This window comes from Petromyzon marinus, chromosome 21 (genome assembly GCF_048934315.1).
Source record: "Petromyzon marinus isolate PM22_M1 ecotype Great Lakes invasive population chromosome 21, UKy_Petmar_22M1.pri1.0, whole genome shotgun sequence".
In the NCBI taxonomy this organism is placed as follows: Eukaryota; Metazoa; Chordata; class Hyperoartia; order Petromyzontiformes; family Petromyzontidae; genus Petromyzon; species Petromyzon marinus.
In genome coordinates this window covers 10,003,437-10,028,366 of record NC_133687.1, presented here as the reverse complement: position 1 = coordinate 10,028,366, position 24,930 = coordinate 10,003,437, and the positions used below count along the sequence as shown (strand labels likewise).

At 47.4% G+C, this 24,930-nt stretch overlaps 1 protein-coding gene across 3 annotated transcripts in view; it reads right to left on the bottom strand.

Moving 5' to 3' along the window:
- Nucleotides 1-18,133: 18,133 nt before the first annotated feature.
- LOC116944419 (uncharacterized) overlaps nucleotides 18,134-24,930 on the bottom strand; it is a 177,028-nt gene continuing 170,231 nt past the window's right edge. For all 3 annotated transcript variants that reach the window (XM_076068541.1, XM_076068542.1, XM_032958011.2), the window contains one exon: nucleotides 18,134-23,538. In XM_076068541.1, the coding sequence (XP_075924656.1) occupies nucleotides 23,058-23,538 (481 nt within the window). In that variant the 3' untranslated portion in view covers nucleotides 18,134-23,057. The remainder of the gene's footprint in view (nucleotides 23,539-24,930) is intronic.

Sequence of the window (24,930 nt, the reverse complement as noted above, 5' to 3'; positions counted from 1 at the left end):
AACCGATCTTATAGGCAAAGTAACTCTCTTTATGATATGGGTCCCAGTTCACGTAAAATTGAGCCGTTAAACCCGTCACCATACAATGGTTCACTCAAAATCATATTTATGGGGACTGTGAAGAGACTAAAAATAACAGGACGCTACATCTTCAAGTAGCAACTCTCCCATTAAATGTTTTAAAGTATTTCTCTACTCTACCCATCGGCCGCACAGCCTTCTGGGAGTGTGTGATATGTTGGACGGCATGTGCGCTAAACACGGGGGAATTGCTTCGAAAGTTGGATCATTTCCTGTAGATGTAGATGCCACTGGTTTTTATTATGTTCTGCAGACATAGATACCACCGCCACCATTGAACTTACGACTCTCCGTCCGAATAGGCAACTGGACATGTGGACAGGTTTGTTCGTTTTTCTGAAGGTTCGTAAGTCGAATGCTCGTAAATAGAGAAGTCCCTGTATTACATAACTCAATCATTAGCCTGTAAGATCGGCAGTTCAGTATCGCTTCAACACTGGACGACGGCTCTCCACAGTAGTACCGTATTCTCCCGATCATAAGACGCATTTATTTCCCAGCGTCCACGGTATGTATATGTATGTTGGACTTCTTTCGCACCGTACGTGGCCACAACTGACATTTGAACGCTCTAGTTTTCAGCTCTCCGGCGACGCGTTCCTACATTCCTACAAAACATACCGTTTTATTTTATTATGTTATCTTCTTATCAACATTAACCCAACGCACAAAGCGTTGGGGTGCGTCTTACTTTCCCACGCTATCGTGTGATCCAGAGAATTCGGTGAACGTGACTTGACAAGTCGTGTAGCCCCTTGTGTGTGGGGGGAGGTGGGTAGGCCCCTTGTGTGTGTGGGGGGAGATGGGTGGGGCCCTTGTGTGTGTGGGGGGAGGTGGGTGGGTTGGGTGGACATCACTGTAAAGGTTGCCCCGGGCGAGACGAGCGCTCAGCTTTGCCCAACAGGGGGCCACCTCGGCCCGGCTGGCGAAACACGGCGGTCGAAGAAGGTGGTGGGAGGCGGGAGGGGTGGGTGTGGCCCATTCCGTGCCACAGCAGTGAATGTTTGACAAACTTTGTTGGCTTGTTGTTATTGCTGCTCTGGAAACCCGCACATCGATGGTCGGATGCTCGTCGAAGCTGCCGCAAGGGCCCACTGCTCCGAAACCCCAAATCTCACAGAGCGATAACGAGAGAGCCCCCGTGCGGGAGTGGAAGCTGTGCCGCTCATACGCGCGTGTGTGTGTGGTTGGTGGTTGTCTGTGTGTGTGGTTGGTGGTTGTCTGTGTGTGTGGTTGGTGGTTGTCTGTGTGTGTCTTTGTGTGTGTGTGTGTGGTTGTCTCTCCTAGGAGCGGTGGTGTAGCGGTTAGCGTGTTGCGCTAGGAACACTGGCGTCTCGAGTTCGATTCCGGCTCACGGCCAACATCAGTGACGATTATTTGAATCGTTCCTGGGCAACCCCGAGGTCGACTCAGCCTTAACTGGTGCTGTGTGTAAACATTGCCACTGGGGAGACAAAGGCGGACCGGATCGTGCCGGCCTTCATAGGTGCTCGCTAACTGCACTTGCCCCCCCCCCCCATCTTGTTAAGGCTACACGGGGGATCGTTGTCTTTGTGTGCGGCGGTGATGGCTTGCTCCCTCCATTTCAAATGACAAACTCCTCGTGAGCCGTTTGCGAGACCAGAGATGAGACGAGAGGGGGGAGACGCAGCCACGATATACGAGAGACGACACCACCGCGATTAGCTTTTTTGCGTCAATTAGCCTTTTATGTTTATTCTGACCTGAATCAAAGCTGACATTTCACGCATCGCTAAGACTCTGCTCATGGAATCCGGAACCCCTTGGACCCCTTGGGGGCCCTACACCTTTGCTTGGTTCGCTTCCTATGCCTCGCGCCGCCACGGCGTGCGTGAGCGCGTGTGTGGACACAAAACGGGCCCCGGGTGACATTGTGTCTCGGAGTCTGCTGGCTCCTTTGGCTGGCTTTCACGGCCAAACCAGGTGGGAAATTAGCGGCGTTTATTGCAATAAATGGTTGTGTGTGTGCGTGTGTTTTGTGTGTGTGTGAATGCGATGGGAGACGCGTGAGTGGACGGGACAGCTCGTGATTTTGATCGATCGTGGAGTGAGGTGTAAATCGTAATCGTCGCCGTAATCCGGCCGTGGTCAATCCACTGCGAGGATAGGTGCCTTCCTAGTCCGCCGCGACCTCTCGCCATTCATGCGATGGAACAATAAACCCATCCAGCATCTGCACACAAACTGAAATAATTGCTCCATCTCCATCACGGTTGTGAGATTGGAGCGACCAGGCGCGTTCCATTCCTTGGCTGCCACTCCGTTATTAGTCTTAGGGTTCTTCTTCGCCGATGTGTCATTAGGACGAGGTTTGAAACATTAGCATGGTGAACATGAGTGATTAAAAAAAATACCAAAATGTTTCAGTGAGACGTTTCTGATTGGTGGTGATGTTTGTTATTGTACGGTATGCATTTAGAATTGATCAGTGTAACATCGATGGCGCTGGTGATGGTGGTGGTGATGGTGGTGGTGGAGGCGTTGGTGATGATGATGGGTGTTAAGATATGAACTCACGCGATCACGATCTCCCCCCGCACCCTCGATTAGCACGGTACGGCTTACGTACGGTGCGAAAGAAGTTCAACATACACACGTACATCTGAGCGATCGCAATGCGACGTTATTCCACGGCGATGGCGTGCGATGTTCGTGGCGATGGCATACCACGTGCCAACCCTCTACCCCCGTATTCTTGTACAGGGAAATTGAGTTGCGAGGTCCGAACGGCGTACAGGCGTTTCAATACGGGCACATTTGTTTCGACGTATTCGTTCGTCTGTCTCCCCTGTGATGTGACTTTGTGGGATGAACGTTGAGATTTATTCGGGCACGGGGTGACCAATAAGGTCCGAATTTGTCTGTAATAAGGTAAGGGCACCGATAAGAGGTTGACAGGTGTGCGATGGGGAGGAAAACACAGGTGTAAGATTCCACCCGTGTCTTTCCCACTACCATCCTAACCAGCCCGCTTCCAACATCGACCCCCCCCCCTACCCCAACATCAACCGCCCCCCATCCACCATCACGCCCGCCCCACGACTCCATACATAACGCCCACTTTCAAAGGCAACGCAATTAACAAACCCCACTATATCCATCCACGGCCCACACAACACGCACGCTTAAAAAAAACAGACAGACCCCCCCCCTCCCCACACACACACACACACTTCAAAGGATAAACTATAATTAAGCATCGCCTTGTCGAACGCTCTTACAAAGCCGCTTTCAATGTCGAAATAAAGGATCCCCCCAAACCCCCGCTCCCTAACAAAATAAAATAAAGGCGATGCTTTTTTATTTCAGTTCGCCCCCCCCACCACCACCACCACTCCTGCCCTTTCTTCCTTCGCCTCCAAAGCGAGAGTCTCTTTTTAATGGAGTCTTGCAGCCCATTTTTCCCTTTCACAATCACGTCTACTTTGATCCGTAAGGATTCATTATTTTCCACAAGAACAAAAAAAACCGACGCGAGGATACGCTTTGTAGAACATGCATTTTTTTTATTTGCTTCGTTTTCGGACACATTTAAAAAAAAAACATATTACAAAAAAAAGAATAGGGGTTGAAATATTGCTTGGTGTTTATTCTCGCCGCGTGAGTTTACGGCCGCGCGAAGTTGCCGTTTCGACCACGCAAGAGACAGCAACAACAACAACGCCAAATAGAAGTGCCGGTCCCCTTATTTATTTTATGGCACGAGGTGTCAAAGCAACAGACGGGGGGGGGGGGGGGGGGAGGGTGGGGCAGTTCGTACGGGACACTTTTGGTCAAAATAAAAGAGACACCCCCCCCCCCCTTCCAAGAGGTGATCATGGCGATGATATCACCAAACCTTGACAACCCCCAGCCACCCTCTCGACCGGATGCCACAGCTGCCGGGCATGAGACACACGCAGCGGACCTCCTGTTGTTGGTGGCCGTACTGCCACCTTGGGCCACGATTCCCCACGGCTGGGATGGTGGCGGGGGGTGGGGGGCCCAGGAGCTCTCGTGGACTTTCGCAAAACATTATTTGAAAAATATATTTCTCGTAAAAATAAAATTATTTATTCCACGTCCTCCCTCACATTACACATCGTAACATCCTGACATTCTGGACGGCGTTATCAGGGGCATCGACGACATCAGGCAAACCGGACAAATCAGAGCAGGCGGGGGGGGGGGGGGGGTTGGCCAGGTCATTGCCGTTCTGGGCTCAGGTATGTAATACTGTTGTAAAGTTTAGGAATGAGCCCCATGCACGTGTTACATTCTTCTTCCTTGTCTCCGACCTTATAGCTCAGATGCTCCTAGTGCTGAGATTTGGCCTCATGAATTCAGGCCATCGAGTATGGGAGAGGGGGGGGGTCGTGATTCTTCCACTGTGGTGTGTAAATCATTCTAAAAAACAAACGTTCACCTCGGTCACGCTTGGGTCCGCGTGAAATATTCTCGGTCGTCATTTTAGTCGAGTGTTTGTGGTTGGCAGCTGAACGAAGTCGCCGCGTTATAGCCGCTCGCGTGCTTTCCCAGTGTTTGTGGATGCCTCCTGATGGATCACCCGCCACGGTGGCGAGGAGATGTTAGCTACTACCTCGCTTGGAATACAGGAGGTCGTGGGTTCGATCCTTATCCTGGATTTTTCTTCGGATCCTCCGGTTTTTCCTTCCACATTTAGAATCAACATCACGCGTTTAAGAACATTTGGCTGCCATAGATGCCCACATGGTAAGCCACATCGTTGCACTATCATTTGTGGACAGGTCGCTTCTGAAAAACAGCGTTATAGCTCAGTGGGGCTCACGTGTAAAATAAAAATAGTTTTTAGTCATCTACAGTATATTACTGAGGGTCCCACACAAACCGATTGGGAGAGCCATTGGCCTCTGAGGTGCTCATCTGCCTTTAGTTACCTTTAAAAAATACCTGGTGGGTGAAATCCCATTCACCTGTGATAGCGTATGCACCAATATGCAAGGCAGTGTTTAAATTGTGCTACCGATTTTCTGATGAAGAAAACAAAAATTACTCAAATTAGGTCTAGATATTAAGTTTCGGATTATGGAATTTTATTTCGTATTTATCCCATATCTAACAAAGCGGACACTCGCATATAAATATCTGGCCGTTAACCAGGAAAGTTTGAAACAAGCCTGACTGCTGATGAGACACTGATGCTTGAAACCGGTCCAGACATTGCTTGATTCAACACACCTGCTGGTGGGCAGCAGGTGTGTTTGCCTGCTTATTTACCACGTGAGCCGAGATAGTACGGTCAGGCACGGGTTGCTGTGCCAGGTGTGGACATTCCGATGACAGGGACCAGTAAGTGGCTTCCCACAAAGTGGAATCTATATAAATAAATACCTTAATCTGTATGTCTCGAAACAACTCTTGCGTAATTCCCGACAAGGTAGAAAGTTGAAATTTGGGACATAGGTCGCTATTAGGACCCAAACAACAGGAAACATCTGAAAATCTGAGATTTTTGTTTATTTTAAGGCCCCCAAAGCTCAATTTTAAGTGCCTCGTAAACATGTTTGTGGGTGTTATTCAGAAACCGTTCAAAATATAAGATTGATAGAGCGTTATAGTTTTTTTTTAGACATTTCGGATTCAAGCGGTTTTCAACAAAAAAATAATGTTCAAATCTGAATCATTCGAAAACGATAAAAGTTAGGAGAGCTTTCGTGACTGCAGAAATCCATGCTCTTTGGTTCTTTGGGTAAAGCCACCTAGGTAGAAAAAAATAACAGATCACGACGTTTCGATCACAACACAAGCAACCGTCATCAGGTGTGAAACAAACACAGCAGGAGGACTGCTGACGTAGGAGAAAGAGCTGTTCTTTCAGCAACACCTGTGCGTGATCCAAGCTGTTCTTTCTAATAAAAAAAAGAACGGAATCTTTACCTTGAGCGAATTACGATGGGAACATCTTTAAATATTAGACCTTGAATGAAGTCAACACATTTTGCGGAAAAGTATACATTTCTGGAGGAGTTGTTAGTGTCCGATCATAGATTAAAAATTGTAACAAAAATAATATCAGGTTAATTTGTATATTTATTGAAAACGTTTTCCTGGCGAAGACAGGCTTCATGACCTAGTGGGAATGAATAATGTCAACTTGTGACGTGCTGCACCACAGTGAGTCGAGAGGCACGTGGAGGAGCCACAGGGTGGTGCGGGAGGGCAGCACCAGCAGCAGCAGCCAGGCGGTGGAACCAGCGCCAAAGTCCCCACGCAAACTCCGCGCTCCTCTATATACGAAAGCTGTTATTGGCCAATGAATGCGGGAGGAAAGAGGAGCGCCAGGAGGCAACCCCGCACGTGCAAGGGGGCAACGCTCGATCCCATAGCGAGACGGGTGAATACAGCTGCTCACCCCGAGCTATAAATGGTCTGAGAGTGCATTGTCTTTGAACTGTTCGCCTTTTGAGGTTCTCTGATTTGACACTGGTGAGACTGGGCCATAAGGAAGGTCGTCTTTGGTGTAGGCCAATCAGTTTCGAAGACAATACCATACATTATCAGAGCATGCTTGTTTGCATGTTCACCACAAGTACGTGTGGTTAATGAAGACTTGATTCCTTGCCAAAGCGATCTATTTGGTGTTCGAACATCTTAACACCTGTCGTCGTGCCAGAAAGGGTAAACCTATTCCTATTTTTCACACTTTGATACTGGCCAAAAAGAGGTTCCATGAGACGGAACGGGCAGAGTCCCCATTAACCGTACCGCATTCTCCTCGCGAGCCAGAGTGCGGCTCCTCCTCCTCGCCTGTGCGTGATCCACCAACCCTGGCTACTGCCCCCACACCGCTTGGACTGCAGGACCACGTGCGTAGCCACTGCCACCGGCTGGTGCAGTCGATCACTGCGCTTAAAGTCGACGTGAATATCGAGTGGGCGCCCAACTGGCCCGCCCGCAGCCACGCTACAAAGATGTGTGCAAGCAAGGCCTCAAGGCCTTCGCCATCAACACCGACACCTCGGAAGAAGTTGCCCATGAACGTCTTCATTGGCAGCGATCACTTCGCAGCAGGCTGCTGATAAACGAACGAACTCTGGCTCACCAACGAGAAGCAAAGAGAGTGAAGAGGAAGGAACAGCATGACACCACCACAACATCGACAACATCCAGAGTCGGCCTACAAAAATGCGACAACTGCGGCCACGTGTGCCTCCCACGAATTGGAGTTCACTGCCACAGCAGACGTTGCGCTAAGACCATCACCTCCTCCCAAGGCACAAGTCACCTATGGTCTCCCGAGACTGCGATGCCGACGACGATGATAGTTTGAAATTGTTTTTTTATCATTTTGACTTAAAGCTTTCGTGATTGTAGTGTTTTTTTGTTCTTTTCTTTGAACCTATCTACGTGATTTTACCATTTTTTACGGAATGCAAAATAATGATATAAATTATATTACATCAAAGTTTATTGAAGTATTGGGTAACAATTACACAAAGGCCAATTTTACGGAATTGTTTTTCAATGATATAAAAAATAATTCTGCTCGTAAAACGTATGACTTGACATTATTATTATCCTCTATTTATTCTATGGGTAAAGCCACGTAGATAGAAACATACTTTTACAATGGCTGTTCTTGGAAAAATACACATTTTTATTTGCACTTATCACCGCACCGAGCAGTTAAAATAAACGTGTTACGCGTTGTGCAACATTGGGCCTAATCGCTTAGAGTGGCTTTAAAAAAAGTCCCACTACTCTACACACTTCTGCAGATTCTAAAGCTGCTTTAAATACAATGCCCACAAAGCACGTGGCTTGTCTTCGCGAGTCAATAGGATGTCTCGAACTCGCGTTCGTCCTGTCGATCCACGGGCTCCTTTTTCTTCCAATCTTTTCGTGCAAAAAAATATACGGAAGTCTATAGTTTAATTCCAGACGCGCTCACCTCTCTGCATGCCTTCTTTGTGCACTCTTCAGCTTTCGTCCTATCTGCTTTGTCAGCGACCGTCTCTCTTGAACCGTACGCCATAGCAGGTACTACGCATCGATTCTAAACGTTTTGTTTAGACGCATTAGGATTGTTGCTTTTCATTGTGAAAATGTTTTTTTCCCCATCTCCAAAAGCAATTCAACCTCCTCTCATCCGCATTTTAGTCGAATAATTGTCGTCTCGGTCTGCCTTCAATAACCGCCCTGATGTATCCACCATTCCCTGATGTAAAAAAAAAATATATTAAGCCGATGTCGATAACAAAAAAAATATCCCACAAGGTCACAATCAAAATAATGTTCTGATTTAAAGCTTTCGTGACTGCAGGAATTCATATATTTTTATTATTTTATTGTTTCCCTTCTACGTGACTTTACCGAAAGAACCAAGAATATAAAAATAATGTTCGGCAAGTTTGACCGATAGCAGCAGCAGCAGCAGAAGTGATGCAGCGATATGGCAACCGTGGCCCGGTTTAGTCTTCATTAGGACTCATCAGCACCGGTGACCGTGCGCACGTGCTGCATCACTTTCTGCTGGCTGTCAGTCTGTCGTTCATGTGCGTAAAAAAAATGATTCTGACGGGCGACACAGACAAGAGGAGCAGCAATGCAGTGCTTCGGGAACTGCTGATGTTTTGCTTTGCACGATGCGCGCAAAGGCCCGGCGCTCTCGGGTGCACGTGTTTAATGTCACGTGTTGCGTCAAACTAAGAATCCGGCGTTACGTTTATGAGCGTGAGTCATCCTCCCCGCGAATCGCTCCCGTGCATAACAATACTCCCAATATAACCCCGGTGTGCCATGACGCCACGGGCGCAAAGGGCTTTTATTGTAACCATTAATATTGGTTAACCGCGTGCATTTCTTTTCACGCGTGCTCCTCAAAGGTCAACCAACCGATGGTGCCGTCCCATAGTCCATTCTCGAGGTTACTATGCCTCAACCGAGGCTCCAATTTTTGCCCAATTTGTCCTGCCATTTCTTTGGCGATGGACAAATGCGCCGCTTGCTGGATTAAGTTTTCTTTGGGGCTCGGAGCTGTTTATATAAAGGGTGCTTACATTTTTTAAAACACTTATATGGGACTATCGTTTTCAATGAAAAAGGAACGGATAATACACTGCAACATGATGACAAATGTAATGTTAATAGCTTCAAAAATCCAAAGAGTCTCCACTTGTTCGCCATCGTTGTCAACGCGTGGCCTGGAATCTTCTCCCGGTGGTCTCCAGAGCCCCGGAGGCAGCAGAAGATTTCTTGTGGTATTGTTGAAAAAAATTCTCAGAAGTCTTGACATTTTTTTTAAGCACCATGTATTTTGATTATGGCATGCGATGTAATTTTGCATCCGGCGCATATTTAATGCACTCAACGGGACTGCGCCTTCTTCAGGAACACATTTGGCAACTGCACAGTGGGCCTTAAAAGACAAAAACATCTAATAGGTGACATTTCAGGGCCATTAGCCCTTCTAGAGAGGCCAGAGATGTATGGACAATCTCTGTGGCCTATATGACATGAAGGGCCATTGCCCGAAATATAGCCCTTTATATATGCTTTAAAGCCGTAGTGTTAAAGACGAATATGTTCATTGTGTTTCGATTTAAAGCTTTCGTGACTGCAATGATTCATCTTCTTTGGTTCTTTCGGTAAAGTCACGTAGAATGAGAATAAAATAATAAATTGATAAAATAAAATAACACAATAATATTCTCACGACGTTTCGGCCACAACACAAGCGGCCTTCATCAGGTGAAGGGAGCGAGACTGTCTGGTAGGACAGCGCTGGAGTCCACTCCAGCGCTGGAGTCCACTCCAGCACTGTCCTACCAGACAGTCTCGCTCCCTTCACCTGATGAAGGCAGCTTGTGTTGTGGCCGAAACGTCGTGAGAATATTATTGTGTTATTTTATCAATTTATTATTTTATTCTCATTCTACGAGACTTTACCGAAAGAACCAAAGAAGATGTTCATTGTGCCTGTGCACCACTGCCAACGCAGCATCACCAGCCATAATTTCGGCTCGATACAATCATCACTTTCTCAATTTCCACCCCTTAGATTTGCTGTCATCAGGGCCATGTTAGGTTTGAGAAGGGAGCCTGGGGCTCTTTTAGCTTTTCTTTGGTGGGGGGCAAGCGCGTGTGCTCATTGTTTATTCAATTCCTTCTGGCCCCAATACCAAACGCTTCAACTGTTAGTCACGTTTTGACTATTGCAGTTAGTCCCATTTTCACGGCGGTGTTGCGAATTCTGAAGCGAAACGAACGACACGACGAGCGACACTGCACCGGTTTCCAACACGTAACTGGTAACGATGCACATCATGTTTGCACTCTGGCTTCAACGGGCACAACGACATTGCAGAATCCATCACTGTGCAATGCATTACAAGCACCCATGAAGAAACACACCTTGTATGTGAATTGGGATAGGCCCTCGAAACTAGGCTCTGTGTTTCATTCACACTTTTTTCTACACGTGCAATATCATGTCATGTACATTGTGAAGTATTAAGCAATATGATGTCATGCACATTATAATGCATCAAGCAAGAGGATGCCACGTGCATTATAACGCATCCACCACATGTCCACCTACAAGGTTGAACTGAAACGCGACTTTGCAGTTCGTGCACAAATTGTCACGAACTTTCCAATGCTCGATGCCTGCATCTCCGTGTGCGTGTGTGAGTCTGAGTTTGTTTTATAGGTGGGAGCCGTAGTGTAGCGGTCAGCGCGCTGTGTGCTATGAACCCCGTGATCCGAGTTCGATCCCAGCTCACGGCCAACACCAATGACGATTATCTGAACCGGTCCTGGGCCTCCCCTAGGTCGACTCAGCATGAAATGAGACGTGGTGGGGGTGTGTAAAAACATTGCCACTGGGGATACAAATGCGGTCGGGAATGCTTGCTGGTCACTCACCCACCCCCACCCCCCCATCGTGTGCCTTGCCGTGCCGGCATTCATAGGTTCTCGCTAACAGCACCTGCCCCAACAGGCTATACGGGGGATCTTTGTTTTGCTTGAAACAATAAACTCCGGTTTATTGCGGCATTGCGGTGACACACGTCGAATCACGTTTTATTGGCCACGCTTTATTGTGCAACGCCAAATATGACACGTTATTGCCGTTATTAAACCATTTTCTTTCTGGCCTTCGCGAGGCCGCACCCAGGAGCGTTGGTGGATGCGGTTTTTTGTTGTTGTTGAGAAACATGCGTCGACATTCATTATTTCGATTCGTACACTCAAAGTAATCTCTTTGGGAGATTACCTACTATAATCACCCAGAAATGTCTGTCCGTCCTCTGCGTGACGTCACTGCACATGAGGCCCACCCCCCTCATTAATATTCATGAGTGGGTGGATTTTTACACTACGGAAAGTCGCTTCAAATATGACTTTTCTTTCCAGAAAGTGACGGTAAAAAATAAATCCACGTAGCAGAGTGCTACATCCTTGCGTGACGTCATTGCCAAAAGAGCCCCCCTTCATTAATATTCATGGCCGCGTGGAAATTTAAACTGACGCGCAAGAAGGTCGCTCACTCCACATGCCGCACCCCTCCCCTCATTAATCATCATGAGCGGGTGACGTCACTCCACATGCCGCACCCCTCCCCAATAACCATTAGCGGGTGACGTCCCTCCACATGCCGCACCCCTCCTTTCATTAATAATCATGAGCGAGTGACGTCACTTCAGATGCCGCATCCCTCCCCAATAACCATTAGCGGGTGACGTCACTCCACATGGGACAACACCCCCCCTCATTATTAATCACGAGCTGAACAATTATTCTATCGAATATTTCCAGATTTACTGCAATACACACCCGTCCTTGGACGGGCAAATAAAGCGAGTATTGAATGAAAGAGGAGAGGGCATTTAAACGACAAAAACGTTGCTGCAAAAGTGCTTTAGGGGCCGTCCATAAATGACGTCACGCGATTTTTGACGATTTTTGACCCCCCCCCAATCGTCGCACGGCCTCATAAAAAGTCAGACCCCCCCCCACCCAAATATGACGTCACAATGCTTCAAATCGCTTCAAATTATTGTCATTGTAGTGCGTATTTAATGTGGCGGCGCTGCACTCTGATGTTGTAGGAGAAAACATTAAAAAGTCTATTTAATTAAGCAAAACGTGTTGTCTATATTTATTTAAAGTTGCACATTTTAATGTGACGTCACATTTCTCAACCCCCCCCCCCCTCTCGTCACACATCGTCACAAACGTCTGACCCCACCCCCCCCCCCAGGTGCGTGACGTCATTTATGGACGGCCCCTTAGAAGCGAACAATTCGGGACTTTAACGATCACGAAAGATACCTTTTCAGCTGGAACGCACGGATGGAGTCCCCAGCATGCTGTGCGTGTCAAGATGACGTCACCGTTCTTGTCCATATGCTGATCAGCGTGGTGAAGTATGGCCAAAACACGATTCCCCGAGAACGACACGGGCCGTGGTGATGCCTTCGTCCGGCAGTGGACTGACTTCGGGCGTAAATGTGTACGAGTACGTGAATGGGTTAATAATATCCCGTTACCGATTTACACTGGACAACTCAAACCGATGTGCCAGCGGTAATTATTTGTTTCCTATACTCTGCCGATGCCTTCACCCAGCCGTGTGTTGACAAAGACCTGTGAACTGCGATAACCCCAAACACTGCACGCGCACGCACGCACACACTCACCAAATTGAGCAATGTAAGCCGGGCGCTCGAGGCGCGTTTAGACGAACAAACTTGAATCGCCTTCCTTGCCACGGAACATTTTCTGATGCGGCACAACGCGGGCGGTCCAACAGCAAGGTCCGTGGGTGGGGTGGGGTGGGGGGCTGTGAACATCGCGAACGCGCTCCTGGGTAACGTCGCGAGCGCGAAACGACCGGGACGTAGACACTTCACTGGCAGCACGGAGGACACGCCAAGCCTGGCTCTCTCCGCTGCCTGTTACACTTTAAAAAAAAAATATTTGGGGGCCGTCCATAAATGACGTCACGAGATTTTGGACGATTTTTGATCACCCCCCCCCCTTCGTCACACGGCATCACATAAAGTCAGACCCCCCCCCTCAAATATGACGTCACAAAGCTCTGCCCCCCCCCCAAATAAACATGCTTCAAATCGCTTTAAACTGTTGTCATTGTAGTGCGTATTTAATGTGGCGCTGCACTCTGATGTTGTAGGAGAAAACATTTATTAAAAAGGCTATTTAATTAAGTAGAACGTGTTGTCTATTTATTTAAAGTTGCGCATTTTGATGTGACGTCACATTTCTAACACCCCCCCCCCTCGTCACACATCGTCACAAATGTCTGACCCCCCCCCCCCCCCAGGTGCGTGACGTCATTTATGGACGGCCCCTTGCAGTGTATCACATCGCATGTTCGTAGGTGTTCCGGCATGATCATTATAATAAAAATGACTACTATAGTTATTCTCATTTATACTATTACTGTCCCACCGTTACCGTCACTGTTGGCTGTGCGGCAGACTCCCAGTAAGCGTGCGACGTTGGGCGTGTGGTTCAAACCATGGGCCCAACGTTCGTTATTTACTGGGATTGCATCGCCGGTTGAGAATTCGCCTTCTCATCGGAAGATTGTAAATACTCACAATATTTGTTCTCATACACAAGGCAGAGAGAATACCCAATGTTCTACAGCAGACACGACGCCATACGTCACTGTTATTCTCGTCGCGTAAGCTCACTGTTAGGATCACTGTTAAGAGTTAGGATTTGTTTATTGCTGTTATATCGCAAAGGCCCTCTTCTCTATTGGAAAAAACTATTGGTTGGCTCGATAGCAGTAGTTAGCAGATTGGGTGGCTAGATTTTTGGGTGGTTGATTGGGATGGCTGATGGGGATGGCTGATTAGTTGGCTTGTTTATTGGGTGGATGGTTACTTCGGTGGCTTATTGGCAGGCAAAATTGATGGGTTTTTGGGTTGCCGATTGGCTGGCTGAATGGATTGGTAATTTGGTGGCAGATAGGGTGGCTGATTAGGTTGGTCATCGAGTGTTTTTTTTATTAGGTGGCCGATTGGCTGGCTAATTGGATGACATTTTGGTCTGTTGATAGGCTGGCTGATTAATTGTTGGGGTGGCGGAATCGGTGGATGTCTGATGGATGGCTGGGCACACTGGCTGTTTTCAAAAACTTCGGAAAAAATGATTAACAGATTAACCCATAATATTTGGCCAGAACTTGTGCTCACTGTAACGGGCCTCTCGTGGCAGCAAGGGTCAAATGCAACTATTGCATGCAAGGTATATGACATTTTTTTTCATGCAGGAATCAAGAATATAATGCTATCCGGTATGTATATGTGTTAGTGTGTCAGTGCATGTGAGACCAGATTTCTATAACTTTGAAAACGGGCTGAAGATTGAGGTGCGTCTTACTTTCAGAGCATCTTATAATCCGGAAAATTAGGTTAAAGCATCCGATTGTGGTTTGTACTATTATTCTTGCTTTTACTCTTTCCTTTAAACTGCTAAATAAACTCGACACATCTATCAACAACGCTGCCTTAACGAGAACGACAAATAATACGTGACGTTATGGGCAATGGCCCTTCTTCATGGCAACATCGAGAAGAAGGGCTATTGCCCGAAACATCGGCGATGATTTATTGTTTCATTTTAAGGCCGCGGTGTTATTGACGAATTAGTTGAGGTTTTATAATTGTTGTTGTTGGTTAATTGTGCTTGTGGACCACCGCCACTACCGATGCCAACGCAGCACCAAATCATTTGTATAATTTCTTTGGACTGCTCAACTGTTGCCGTGCACTGTGCGAGCAACAACTGTGGTGGTGGCGTGGGAATCATTTGCAAGGGCAGAGGCGGCCGCATTCTTGTCCTGGGTCACTGGAGAAACAGAAAATATGCGAGGCATCGCAACAACTCCAACGATGCGTCACGAACTCCTTAACAGCCGAGCCCTAGGAGTCTCTTTCAGTTCTCTTATGTGAACTAAACTTTGTATTTTTACCAGGTAAGGCCCACTGAGCCATGTAGCTCTTTTTCACAAGTGACCTGGCCACAAATGATAGCTCAACGAAGTCGCTTATCACGTGGACATTTATAGCAGCAAAATACTCTACACGCGTGTCGATTATTAAATGTGGAGGGAAAAACTGGGGGACCCGGAGAAAAATCCACGCGACCACGGGGGACCTTTCTTGAAAGGTTTCTTGGAAGGTCCCATGATGTACAGTGAGGGAAAAAAGTATTTGATCCCCTGCTGATTTTGTACGTTTGCCCACTGACAAAGAAATGATCAGTCTATAATTTTAATGGTAGGTTTAGTTGAACAGTGAGAGACAGAATAAGAACAAAATCCAGAAAAACACATGTCAAAAGTTTTATGACTTGATTTGCATTTTAATGAGTGAAATAAGTATTTGACCCCTCTGCAAAACATGACTTAGTACTTGGTGGCAAAACCCTTGTGGGAAATCACAGAGGTCAGACGTTTCTTGTAGTTGGCCACCAGGTTTGCACACATCTCAGGAGGGATTTTGTCCCACTCATCTTTGCAGATCTTCTCCAAGTCATTAAGGTTTCGAGGCTGACGTTTGGCAACTCGAACCTTCAGCTCCCTCCACAGATTTTATATGGGATTACGGTCTGGAGACTGGCTAGGCCACCCCAGTACCTTAATGTGCTTCTTCTTGAGCCACTCCTTTGTTGCCTTGGCCGTGTGTTTTGGGTCATTGTCATGCTGGAATACCCATCCACGACCCATTTTCAATGTCCTGGCTGAGGGAAGGAGGTTCTCACCCAAGATTTGACGGTACATGGCCCTGTCCATCGTCCCTTTGATGTGGTGAAGTTGTCCTGTCTCCTTAGCAGAAAAACACCCCCAAAGCATGTTTCCACCTCCATGTTTGACGGTGGGGATGGTGTTCTTGGGGTCATAGGCAGCATTCCTCCTCCTCCAAACACGGCGAGTTGAGTTGATGCCAAAGAGCTCAATTTTGGTCTCATCTGACCACAACACTTTCACCCAGTTGTCCTCAGAATCATTCAGATGTTCATTGGCAAACTTCAGACGGGCATGTATATGTGCTTTCTTTAGCAGGGGGACCTTGCGGGCGCTGCAGAATTTCAGTCCTTCGCGGCGTAGTGTGTTACCAATTGTTTTCTTGGTGACTATGGTCCCAGTTGCCTTGAGATCGTTGACAAGATCCTCCCGTGTAGTTCTGGGCTGATTCCTCACCGTTCTCATGATCATTGCAACTCCACGAGGTGAGATCTTGCATGGAGCCCCAGGCCGAGGGAGATTGACAGTTCTTTTGTGTTTCTTCCATTTGCGAATAATCGCACCAACTGTTGTCACCTTCTCACCAAGCTGCTTGGCAATGGTCTTGTAGCCCATTCCAGCCTTGTGTAGGTCTACAATCTTGTCCCTGACATCCTTGGATAGCTCTTTGGTCTTGGCCATGGTGGAGAGTTTGGAATCTGATTGATTGATTGCTTCTGTGGACAGGTGTCTTTTATATAGGTAACAAGCTGAGATTAGGAGCACTCCCTTTAAGAGCAGACTCCTAATCTCAGCTCGTTACCTGTATAAAAGACACCTGGGAGCCAGAAATCTTTCTGATTGAGAGGGGGTCAAATACTTATTTCCCTTATTAAAATGCAAATCAATTTATAACATTTTTGACATGTGTTTTTCTGGATTTTATTGTTGTTATTCTGTTTCTCACTGTTCAAATAAACCTACCATTAAATGATAGACTGATCATTTCTTTGTCAGTGGGCAAACGTACAAAATCAGCAGGGGATCAAATACTTTTTTCCCTCACTGTCGCTACTCACCCAGAGCTATAACTGCCCTGATAGTGGCGTTGTCTTTGTGCTGTTCGCTTTTTGGCGTTCTCTGGTCTAACATTGTTAGTGAGACTAGGCTCCAAAGAAAGCTGTCTCTGATGTGGACCAATCAGTTTAAAAGACAATGCCATATATTACTGGAGCATGTTTTTTGTTTGCATGTTCACCACAAGTATTGTGTGTGGTTAATGCAGACATGATTCCTTGCAAAAGGGTTCTGTTTGGTGTTTTAACATGTTATTGCCAGAAAGGGTAAAACCTATTCTTATATCCCAAACTGTTTGACGGTCCCCTTTACAGGAATGTGGAATTTGCACCACTGGTTTAGGGCGGGCAAAACAGAAATGAGCACTGCCCCAGTGCTTGATAGAGTGTGAAGGACACTTCTATTTGGCTGAATTGGTAGCATAATAAACAAGCCATTCTGACCATCTTATTGATGAGATCTATGGGCAGCACAATTCGATGATACGAGGCCACTAACAAAACCTCTTTTCCACTGCACATCCGAGCTGTGCCCGGGGCCATGCCAAGCCAGCCCCGATGCAGCCCAGGAGGTGCTGGGGTTGTTTTTCCACTGCACAAGCCCAGCTGTGCCGCATCAACCAAGTGACAAATGCGATGAATGCTACTCATTGGCCCTCCTTGACCCAGAGACAAAGCACGGCTTGGTTCTATTTAAACTATTACTATTTAGTATTTTACCAGGTAAGGCCCACTGAGCTATGTAGCTCTTTTTCAGAAGCGACCTGGTCACAAATGATAGCTCAACGAAGTAGCTTATCATGCGGACATTTATAGCAGCCAAATACTCGAAACACATGTTGATTCTAAATGTGGAGGGAAACACCGGAGGATCAGGAGAGAAATCCACGCGACCACGGGGAGAACATGCAAACTCCAAATATACAGCAGCAGGCATCAGGGTCGGGATCGAATCCACGACCTCCTGTATACCAGGCGAGGTAGTAATCGCCTGGTATACATCTCGCCACCACGGCACCCTGCCAAAGTCAGTGGAAAACCATCGGGCCCTGCATTGGCTCGGCTCTGATGTCAGTAAAAAAAAAATGGCCATGAAACCAGGGCGAACCCAAAGCGGCAGAATAAAAAAGAAGTTGTACAAATCTGGTCTCTCTCACACACACACACACACCTACCGGATCATAAGACGCATCTCCAACGTTTGCTTTAATCACAATGTGGAGAGAATAAGTATGCGTGTATTTGTTTGGGTCTTTATTTCATTTGCAGGTTACATGGCACCGATGTCAACTTGGACGACCCCCTCACCAGCATGAACGCTGACAGATGATACCACGTTTTCAACAAAGATGGCAGCCACTTTATTAAGGCCTCTTGAGAAAACCGAGGCGAACTGAAGTGTTTTGGCTAGCCATCGAACATTTTTGCTAGCCATCGAACACAGATGGTCACTACATCGCGCGGCGCTTTCGGATGCGCTTCTGCGGCCGTCTGGAACGCTCTTTCTTTCGATATTAGGGAGCCTCTGATGCTAAGGTCTTTAAAATCTAGATTGAAAATTCATTTCTTTGAAACTGCTTTTTGTGTTTAATTTGTCCTTTCCTCGCACCTTCGAATAGCACTGTTGGCAACGTACGGTGGTGCGAAAGAAGTTCAACATACACACAAGTATAAAACCAAATATAATTGTTTGTACAGTCATTGGTGACCAAAGGCTGAGACCATCAACTCACTAACATTGAGAACCCGGTTTATTCACAGCTGGATGATACCCGCATTCAAACACAAGATCTCAGGCAGTGTTAAACATTCTTCAACACAGTCATCCAGACACTGCAAAGTTGGATTTTTAAAATTTTAACTCAGTTCCAATTGTGCTTTTGCCATGATGTCAAATAGATGAAGCAATTTCCACTTCCAAACTTCTTGAAGCGAGCAGTGTTACCACCCAGTGTCAGAACATATCTCCGGAAGATGTCAAAGAAATACTTCTGAAGACGACTACTGTACTTCAAAGATGCCTCTTTATTCACACTAGAGGCAAACCTTTCACATGCCCTGAAAAAGTGTTCGCACATGCTGATCAAAGCAAACATTTTTTGTAATATTTCCAAATGAATCGAACACGAAACTTGTATGCTATGGGTTTTTTTGTTTGTTTTGGCGCCGTCATTTGGGTGACCGAGCTGAGGCCGTCAACTCTCCCTACACTCGAGGACAGCGGCGGTTAAATTGTGGGAGGTTGAAACTTGGGTTTCCGACCCAGGGATCTCAGCGACGCCGGGCGAAGTCCGTAACCTCCCGAGCAAAACCCTGGGCACTGCATTGTTGCAATATTTAAATGGTCGCAGAGTGTGCATTGCCAAGAGCTGGGACGACGATTCGAGATCAAGTCGATGTATCCGCTTAGAATTATCGTCGGCTACTTCATTCCGAAGTACATTTACCCGGGCTCCATTTACGCCCGACGGCATCGACAAGCTCTGCCCGTCACCTCCCGTCCAGCGTCACACGCCGGGGGAACAGAAGGGAGACTTTTTTATTGTTCTTTTCTCCAAACTACATTCGTGAGCACTCGAACCGATAGTTCATTCGAGTGATCGATCGCTTGATCATCGGATATCCCAGCTCTGAGGCCCATCACAAGCCACACACACGCGCGTGGTAGAGCCAGGTTGCCCGTCCTCTCAAATTTATCTGAAATGTTTATTTTCGAAGAGGGCTCGCTATGATTTTACTGGGCTCGGGGCAGGCCACGATGTTCTTCCGTGATTGTAATTCGCAATTTACAAACGTCTGCAGCCGAACGTCGATTTAAGACTCTACAGTATTCAGATATTCGGATCGTTAAGACGACGCACCATGGGCTGCGAGAAGGAATCATGAAAGGGTTAAACAACAACAAAACTTGAAATACGTTTTCAAAATTATTTTCTTAACGGCCTGAGACAATTCAGGTGTTTTCTAGAAATGCATAAATTATTCTGACGCTGTTAAAAATACTGCACTGTACAGAACATTAAGACTTAAGAAATAAAAACAAAACCTTGGGTTTTATATTCATTGCTGTTTAATAACGGTGTGAGATGGTATTGATTGATGCCAGGGAGACAGAAATTAGAAATACTCACAAAGGGAGATTAAGACTTTGAGAGATGGACATTTAGAAAAGGCACAGCAAGGCATAGGGGATATGAGTAGATGTAAGAGAAATATATAAAAATAGAGATGATGTGGATATATTTAAGACGTAAGTAGGAAGAGGGGCGAGAGACGTGACGGAGAGTGCGTGAAGTTGCCGTGGTTCACGCACACTGTGCTACAAACCAGGTGTTCAGCGTTCGATTCCCGGCCATGGCTAACATCATCTGCCGGTGATATCGGAACCTGTCCCGGGCCCCACACGGTCTCTCCCCCTCCACTCTCGCCTCACCCTCACCAACCCGCACTTGTGAAGTATGGTCTTACAACCCCCATGACTGATAAGGAGAGTGCAGGTCTTCATCCAGCAGTGGATTGACAAAAAATAAAAAGTGTGGGGGGGGGGGGGGGAGTTTGCTTACTAAACAGAGATGGAGTGATGCGGTATGGAAATTCGTAAGACGTGTACAAGGTTCATTAAGACGCAGAGGGACGTAGATACACAAGGTAGAGTGTAGAGGCACAAGCATAAGGCCAACTTGTATCGTTTGAAAAATGTAAAAAAAAGGTTTAAGACATTAAGGTTTTTTTAAGAGTTCCAGATTTTTTTTGCGTTTTCATTCACACAAGCAAAAAAAAATTCCCAGGAATATGATTGGCGAATTATGTAATTGTGTAAAATTATTTTTAAAAGCCAGGTTTTTTTATGGGGTTTGGTGAATTTGGGATAAAATTAAACACACGGAGATTTCAAGGAATCGGACTTTGTCCCTATTGCAATAGTAACGTCCCTTTGGAACTAAGTGCTACATCAGATGCTTAACAACTGTCACCGTGTGTGGCCACCTTTGGGGGAGACAGAGGCGGCCGGGGCGTGCTCCCTCGCCACACCACCCGTTCGTGGCTGCACCGTGGTAGCCTTCACTGGCGCTGGCCAAAGCAGCGCTTGCCTCCAACAAAGGGCAAAAACATTGCCGAGCGTGTGACCCCCCCCCCCCCCAATGCTGTAAGCGCGGGTACTCCCTAGCGGCGTTAGCACGCGTCTCCGAACCCAGGGCCAGTGACGTTCCATGAACGCAAGCGGCAAAATCCATTGAGCCCACTCTAAAATCACTCTTAAGAGCCAAGCGGAGACTGAGCTCACTTCATAGCCAGCATCATGGCCAACGGGCACCGGATGATGTTGTAGGTTATGAACGTCAGTGGGGGGGGGGGGGGGGGGGGGGTTAAAGGTGCAGCCCTGCAATGTCTTGCTCAAGGCACTGCCTCTAGATCAGTGTTCTTCACTACTTTACAGAGAGGGGGGGGGAGGGGCATTTTGGCTGATAAGACATCGGATCAGCGTGAGGGCCGCCACACCGCCTGCAAGGGTTTTTTTCAAATGCGTTGTATTGTCGGGGACCGCACGTTAGGGGCCGCACTAAAGGGCAGCAGGGTCCGCCAGTTGCAATGAAGAACACTGCTCTACAGAGTGTATGGCCTACTCTTCCATGCTTCAGTAAGCTAGATTTCATTGGGCCATATATTTTAGAAACCAAAACCCATAAATCCTGGCGAGATGTTACGGAATAAATGTATTATTTTTTTTTCTTCATTTGAGGGTAAATATGAATTTAGTTTTCCTGGAAATATTTATTTTGGTTGAAGTGGGTAAAAGCCAAAAAACTAGGAAGTGTTTAAGACATTGTTAAGTATTTGGTGACTCAAGTTAAGCGGTTCCTATATTTGCGATCGGTAGTGTATTACTACGTTCCTGAATTCTTTCCATACCAGCAATGTCTTGTACAGACCACTGTTCAAAAATGCATTATCATACTGCATTGTAAACCGCCTGTTTAGGATCTAAGTACTGAGTTTACGCAAAGCCTACCTAGGCCATAAGTTTACACGCCTTCATTTGTAGTTTTCTTTGAAATTATTCAGCATTATTAGTATTATTCAACTTCCCACTTACACACACCAATGTTGTTCATCTATAAATACTTGTTACAGCACAAGAAAGTAAAGTGCTACTCAGTGTCACGTGCAAAAAATCGTTTTTGGCACAATCGAGACACCATAGCAATATTCGCGGGACTACTTTTTTGTCGCTCATTAAAATCGGTCTAATATGTCAACTAAAAAAAAGATGACGCAAAAAAGTTATAGTAAAACGAACGAGACTCGGAAAGGCAGTAAAACAGTTCAGAATCTGACTGTGGTCTAAGATGATCTATAAACATTAACAGTTGCGGACTAACAGAATCAAAATTCAGTCGATTCCAAAACAACAAGGCCCCGGATGAGGCCTGTGGTCAAAAAAAAAATCAATACTTGTTGCGTGGGACTAGTTCACTAGGCCTACTTGTCTATAGCAAGCATTCAAGGGCTGCTTCAAAGGCAGCAATAACAACGAAAGAAGAGGAAAACAAGTTAACACTTTTTCGCAACACTTTTCTTCGTGTGTGCCGTTGCTGATAAAAACAATCCCTTTTACAAGAAACGTCAAAACAAAACAAAAAAAAACGCATCTCGTACTGAGGTCGTCTCAAGATTACAAGCGAAGTCACCGGAACGCACGCGTCCATTTGCTTTTACTGCTAAGCGTTGAGCTCGTTGTGAAACTTAAACGCAGCGAAACCAACGCCCCCCCCCCTTTTTTGCGCTTCCACGAAAGTCAAAACAGTTTGTCCCAGCGCCAACAACGGCGAGACTCTCACTCGTCGTTATAGGCCCAACATTAAATTACTAATTTTGACTAATTTTGATTCCCGACTTACGGCTCGCGCTGCCGTTACCCGAAATAAGCTTGGACCGTGCAAGCGCTTCGTTGTCGTCTCATTATTAGTCTTTGTTTTGCCGTGCGTCGTTAATTTTTTTGATTAAATTTAAATCACCCCCCCCCCCAAACCCCGCTTCGTCCACCCGCACCACCTTCGCTCTCGGGAGTCAATAATCAGAACATTGATTTATACTGGAGGAATCCGACGAGCTATAAAAACTCTTCCCCCCTCCAACAGTTGTCCCAGTAGGAGTCAGTTTCCCGCGAGGCCGAATCCGCCGTTGTCGGAGTGCACGGTCTCCCCTTCGCTCTCGTAGTCCGAGGCGGCGCCCCGCGCCTCGTCGTAGTCCTCGTAAAGCCGCGCCTCCGCGCCGTAATACTCGTCCTCGGCCTGACGCGCCGTGCCCCCCACTGCCACCACCCCACCGCCGCCGCGGTAGTCCATCCGCTCGAAGTCCCGGCGGCCCCCCAGGGTCTCCACGCGCACCGCGGCGGCGCCCCCGCCGCCCAGGCCCAGGCCCAGGCGGCCCGCCGCCAGCGCGTGCACGTGGAAGGGCCGCGGGCCGCAGTCCGGGCTCGCCGAGCCGCTCGAGCACTCCGATTGGACGCGTGACGGAGAGTGGGCGGCGGGGCCCGCTGCCGCCGAGGAGGCCGGGCCCCCACCGCTCGTCACCATGGCGATGGCGGAGGGATACACCGAGCCGGGCTGCGTGAGCGGCACCTGCGACGTGGGACTATTCGGAAGGAAAGAGCACAAGGGGGCGGGGGGGGGGAGGTTTTTGTAATGGTTAGACGAGGGATGGGTTTTTGTTGTTTAAATGCAAATGTTGACATCTTTGCAGATATTGTAATTAAGCGGTGTTTTTGCCGTCGGACCCGGTACACATGCAACGTTGATGCAACGTTGGGACAACGTTGGGACAACTTTGGCATGTGGTTCCAACGACATGCCGACGTTGGGCCGGCAATATTTTATTTTACATCCACCTCATACACGCAAAGCTCCGCCGTGTAGCCTTCGACGGACTTGTGAGTTGCTTCCTTTTAGCGAGCACCGACGAAAAACGCCGGCTCGGCACCCAAATGGCCGCGGTGTGGCAATTACCACGCGCGGCTGCTGACAGTTTTAACGCCGCAGCAAGGCGCTTGTGTAAGACCGAGCCAAACGGTTCGAACATCACTCGCCACTGATAAAAGGCCTGGCCAGAAATCAAAACTCACCGGGTTTATACTCGCAATGCACTGCGCCATTGCTTGTTATGCAAAGAAAAAGATCCGCCGTATAGCCTTAACAGACTGTTGGGACAAGTGCTGGTGATGTTTACACACCACACCAAGTACTCATTTGAGGCTGAGTCAACCTGGGGGAGGCCCATGACAGGTTCAGATAATCGCCGCCACTGGTGTTGGCCGTGAGCGGGAATCGAACTCTGATTTGCCGGGTTCGTAGCGCAGCGAGATAACTGTTACACTACCGCTCCACACACAGACAAAGATGCACACACACGTACGCACAAACAGCGCGACCAAAGGTGAGACGTTACGGTGACATTGTGGTATGCGCAGAAGATCGCAAAGGCAAGCAGTGGGGCGTAGTCAAGGACGGTTATGACTTTCCAGGGCGACTACACCAATGCCTACCAGTTAACTACTCACCATCGCCAACATCTGCTTACCTGACGTACCACAACGTAAACACGACCCCGGAGGGCATCCGTGTGACCCACCAACCGCTAGCTACGATAACGCCTTTCATTAAACGTGTACATAACATTCGCTCATTACGATCACTCACCACGAGGCTTATTCTGCAAAGGAAGTCCATTGAACGTCAATACTATTGGTTTGTTGTCCTTCCCCCGCACCTCCGATTTGCACGGTTGGCTACGTACGGTGCGAAATAAGTTAAAAATACATACATGCATGTTATTTGTTTCGTTTATTAATTTGCACGTATTTTCATATTCTGCCCGAGATGATCGCATGACGAAGACGAACAAAAGCATCCGCCAACTTGGTTTAGCAGCTGCACAAGACTGGGGGGAGACACTGTGTCAATAAAGGGTGGCTGTCATCCAGCAGTGGAGAACGAACGGCTGCTGCTGATGCTGGTGCCGATGATGCTC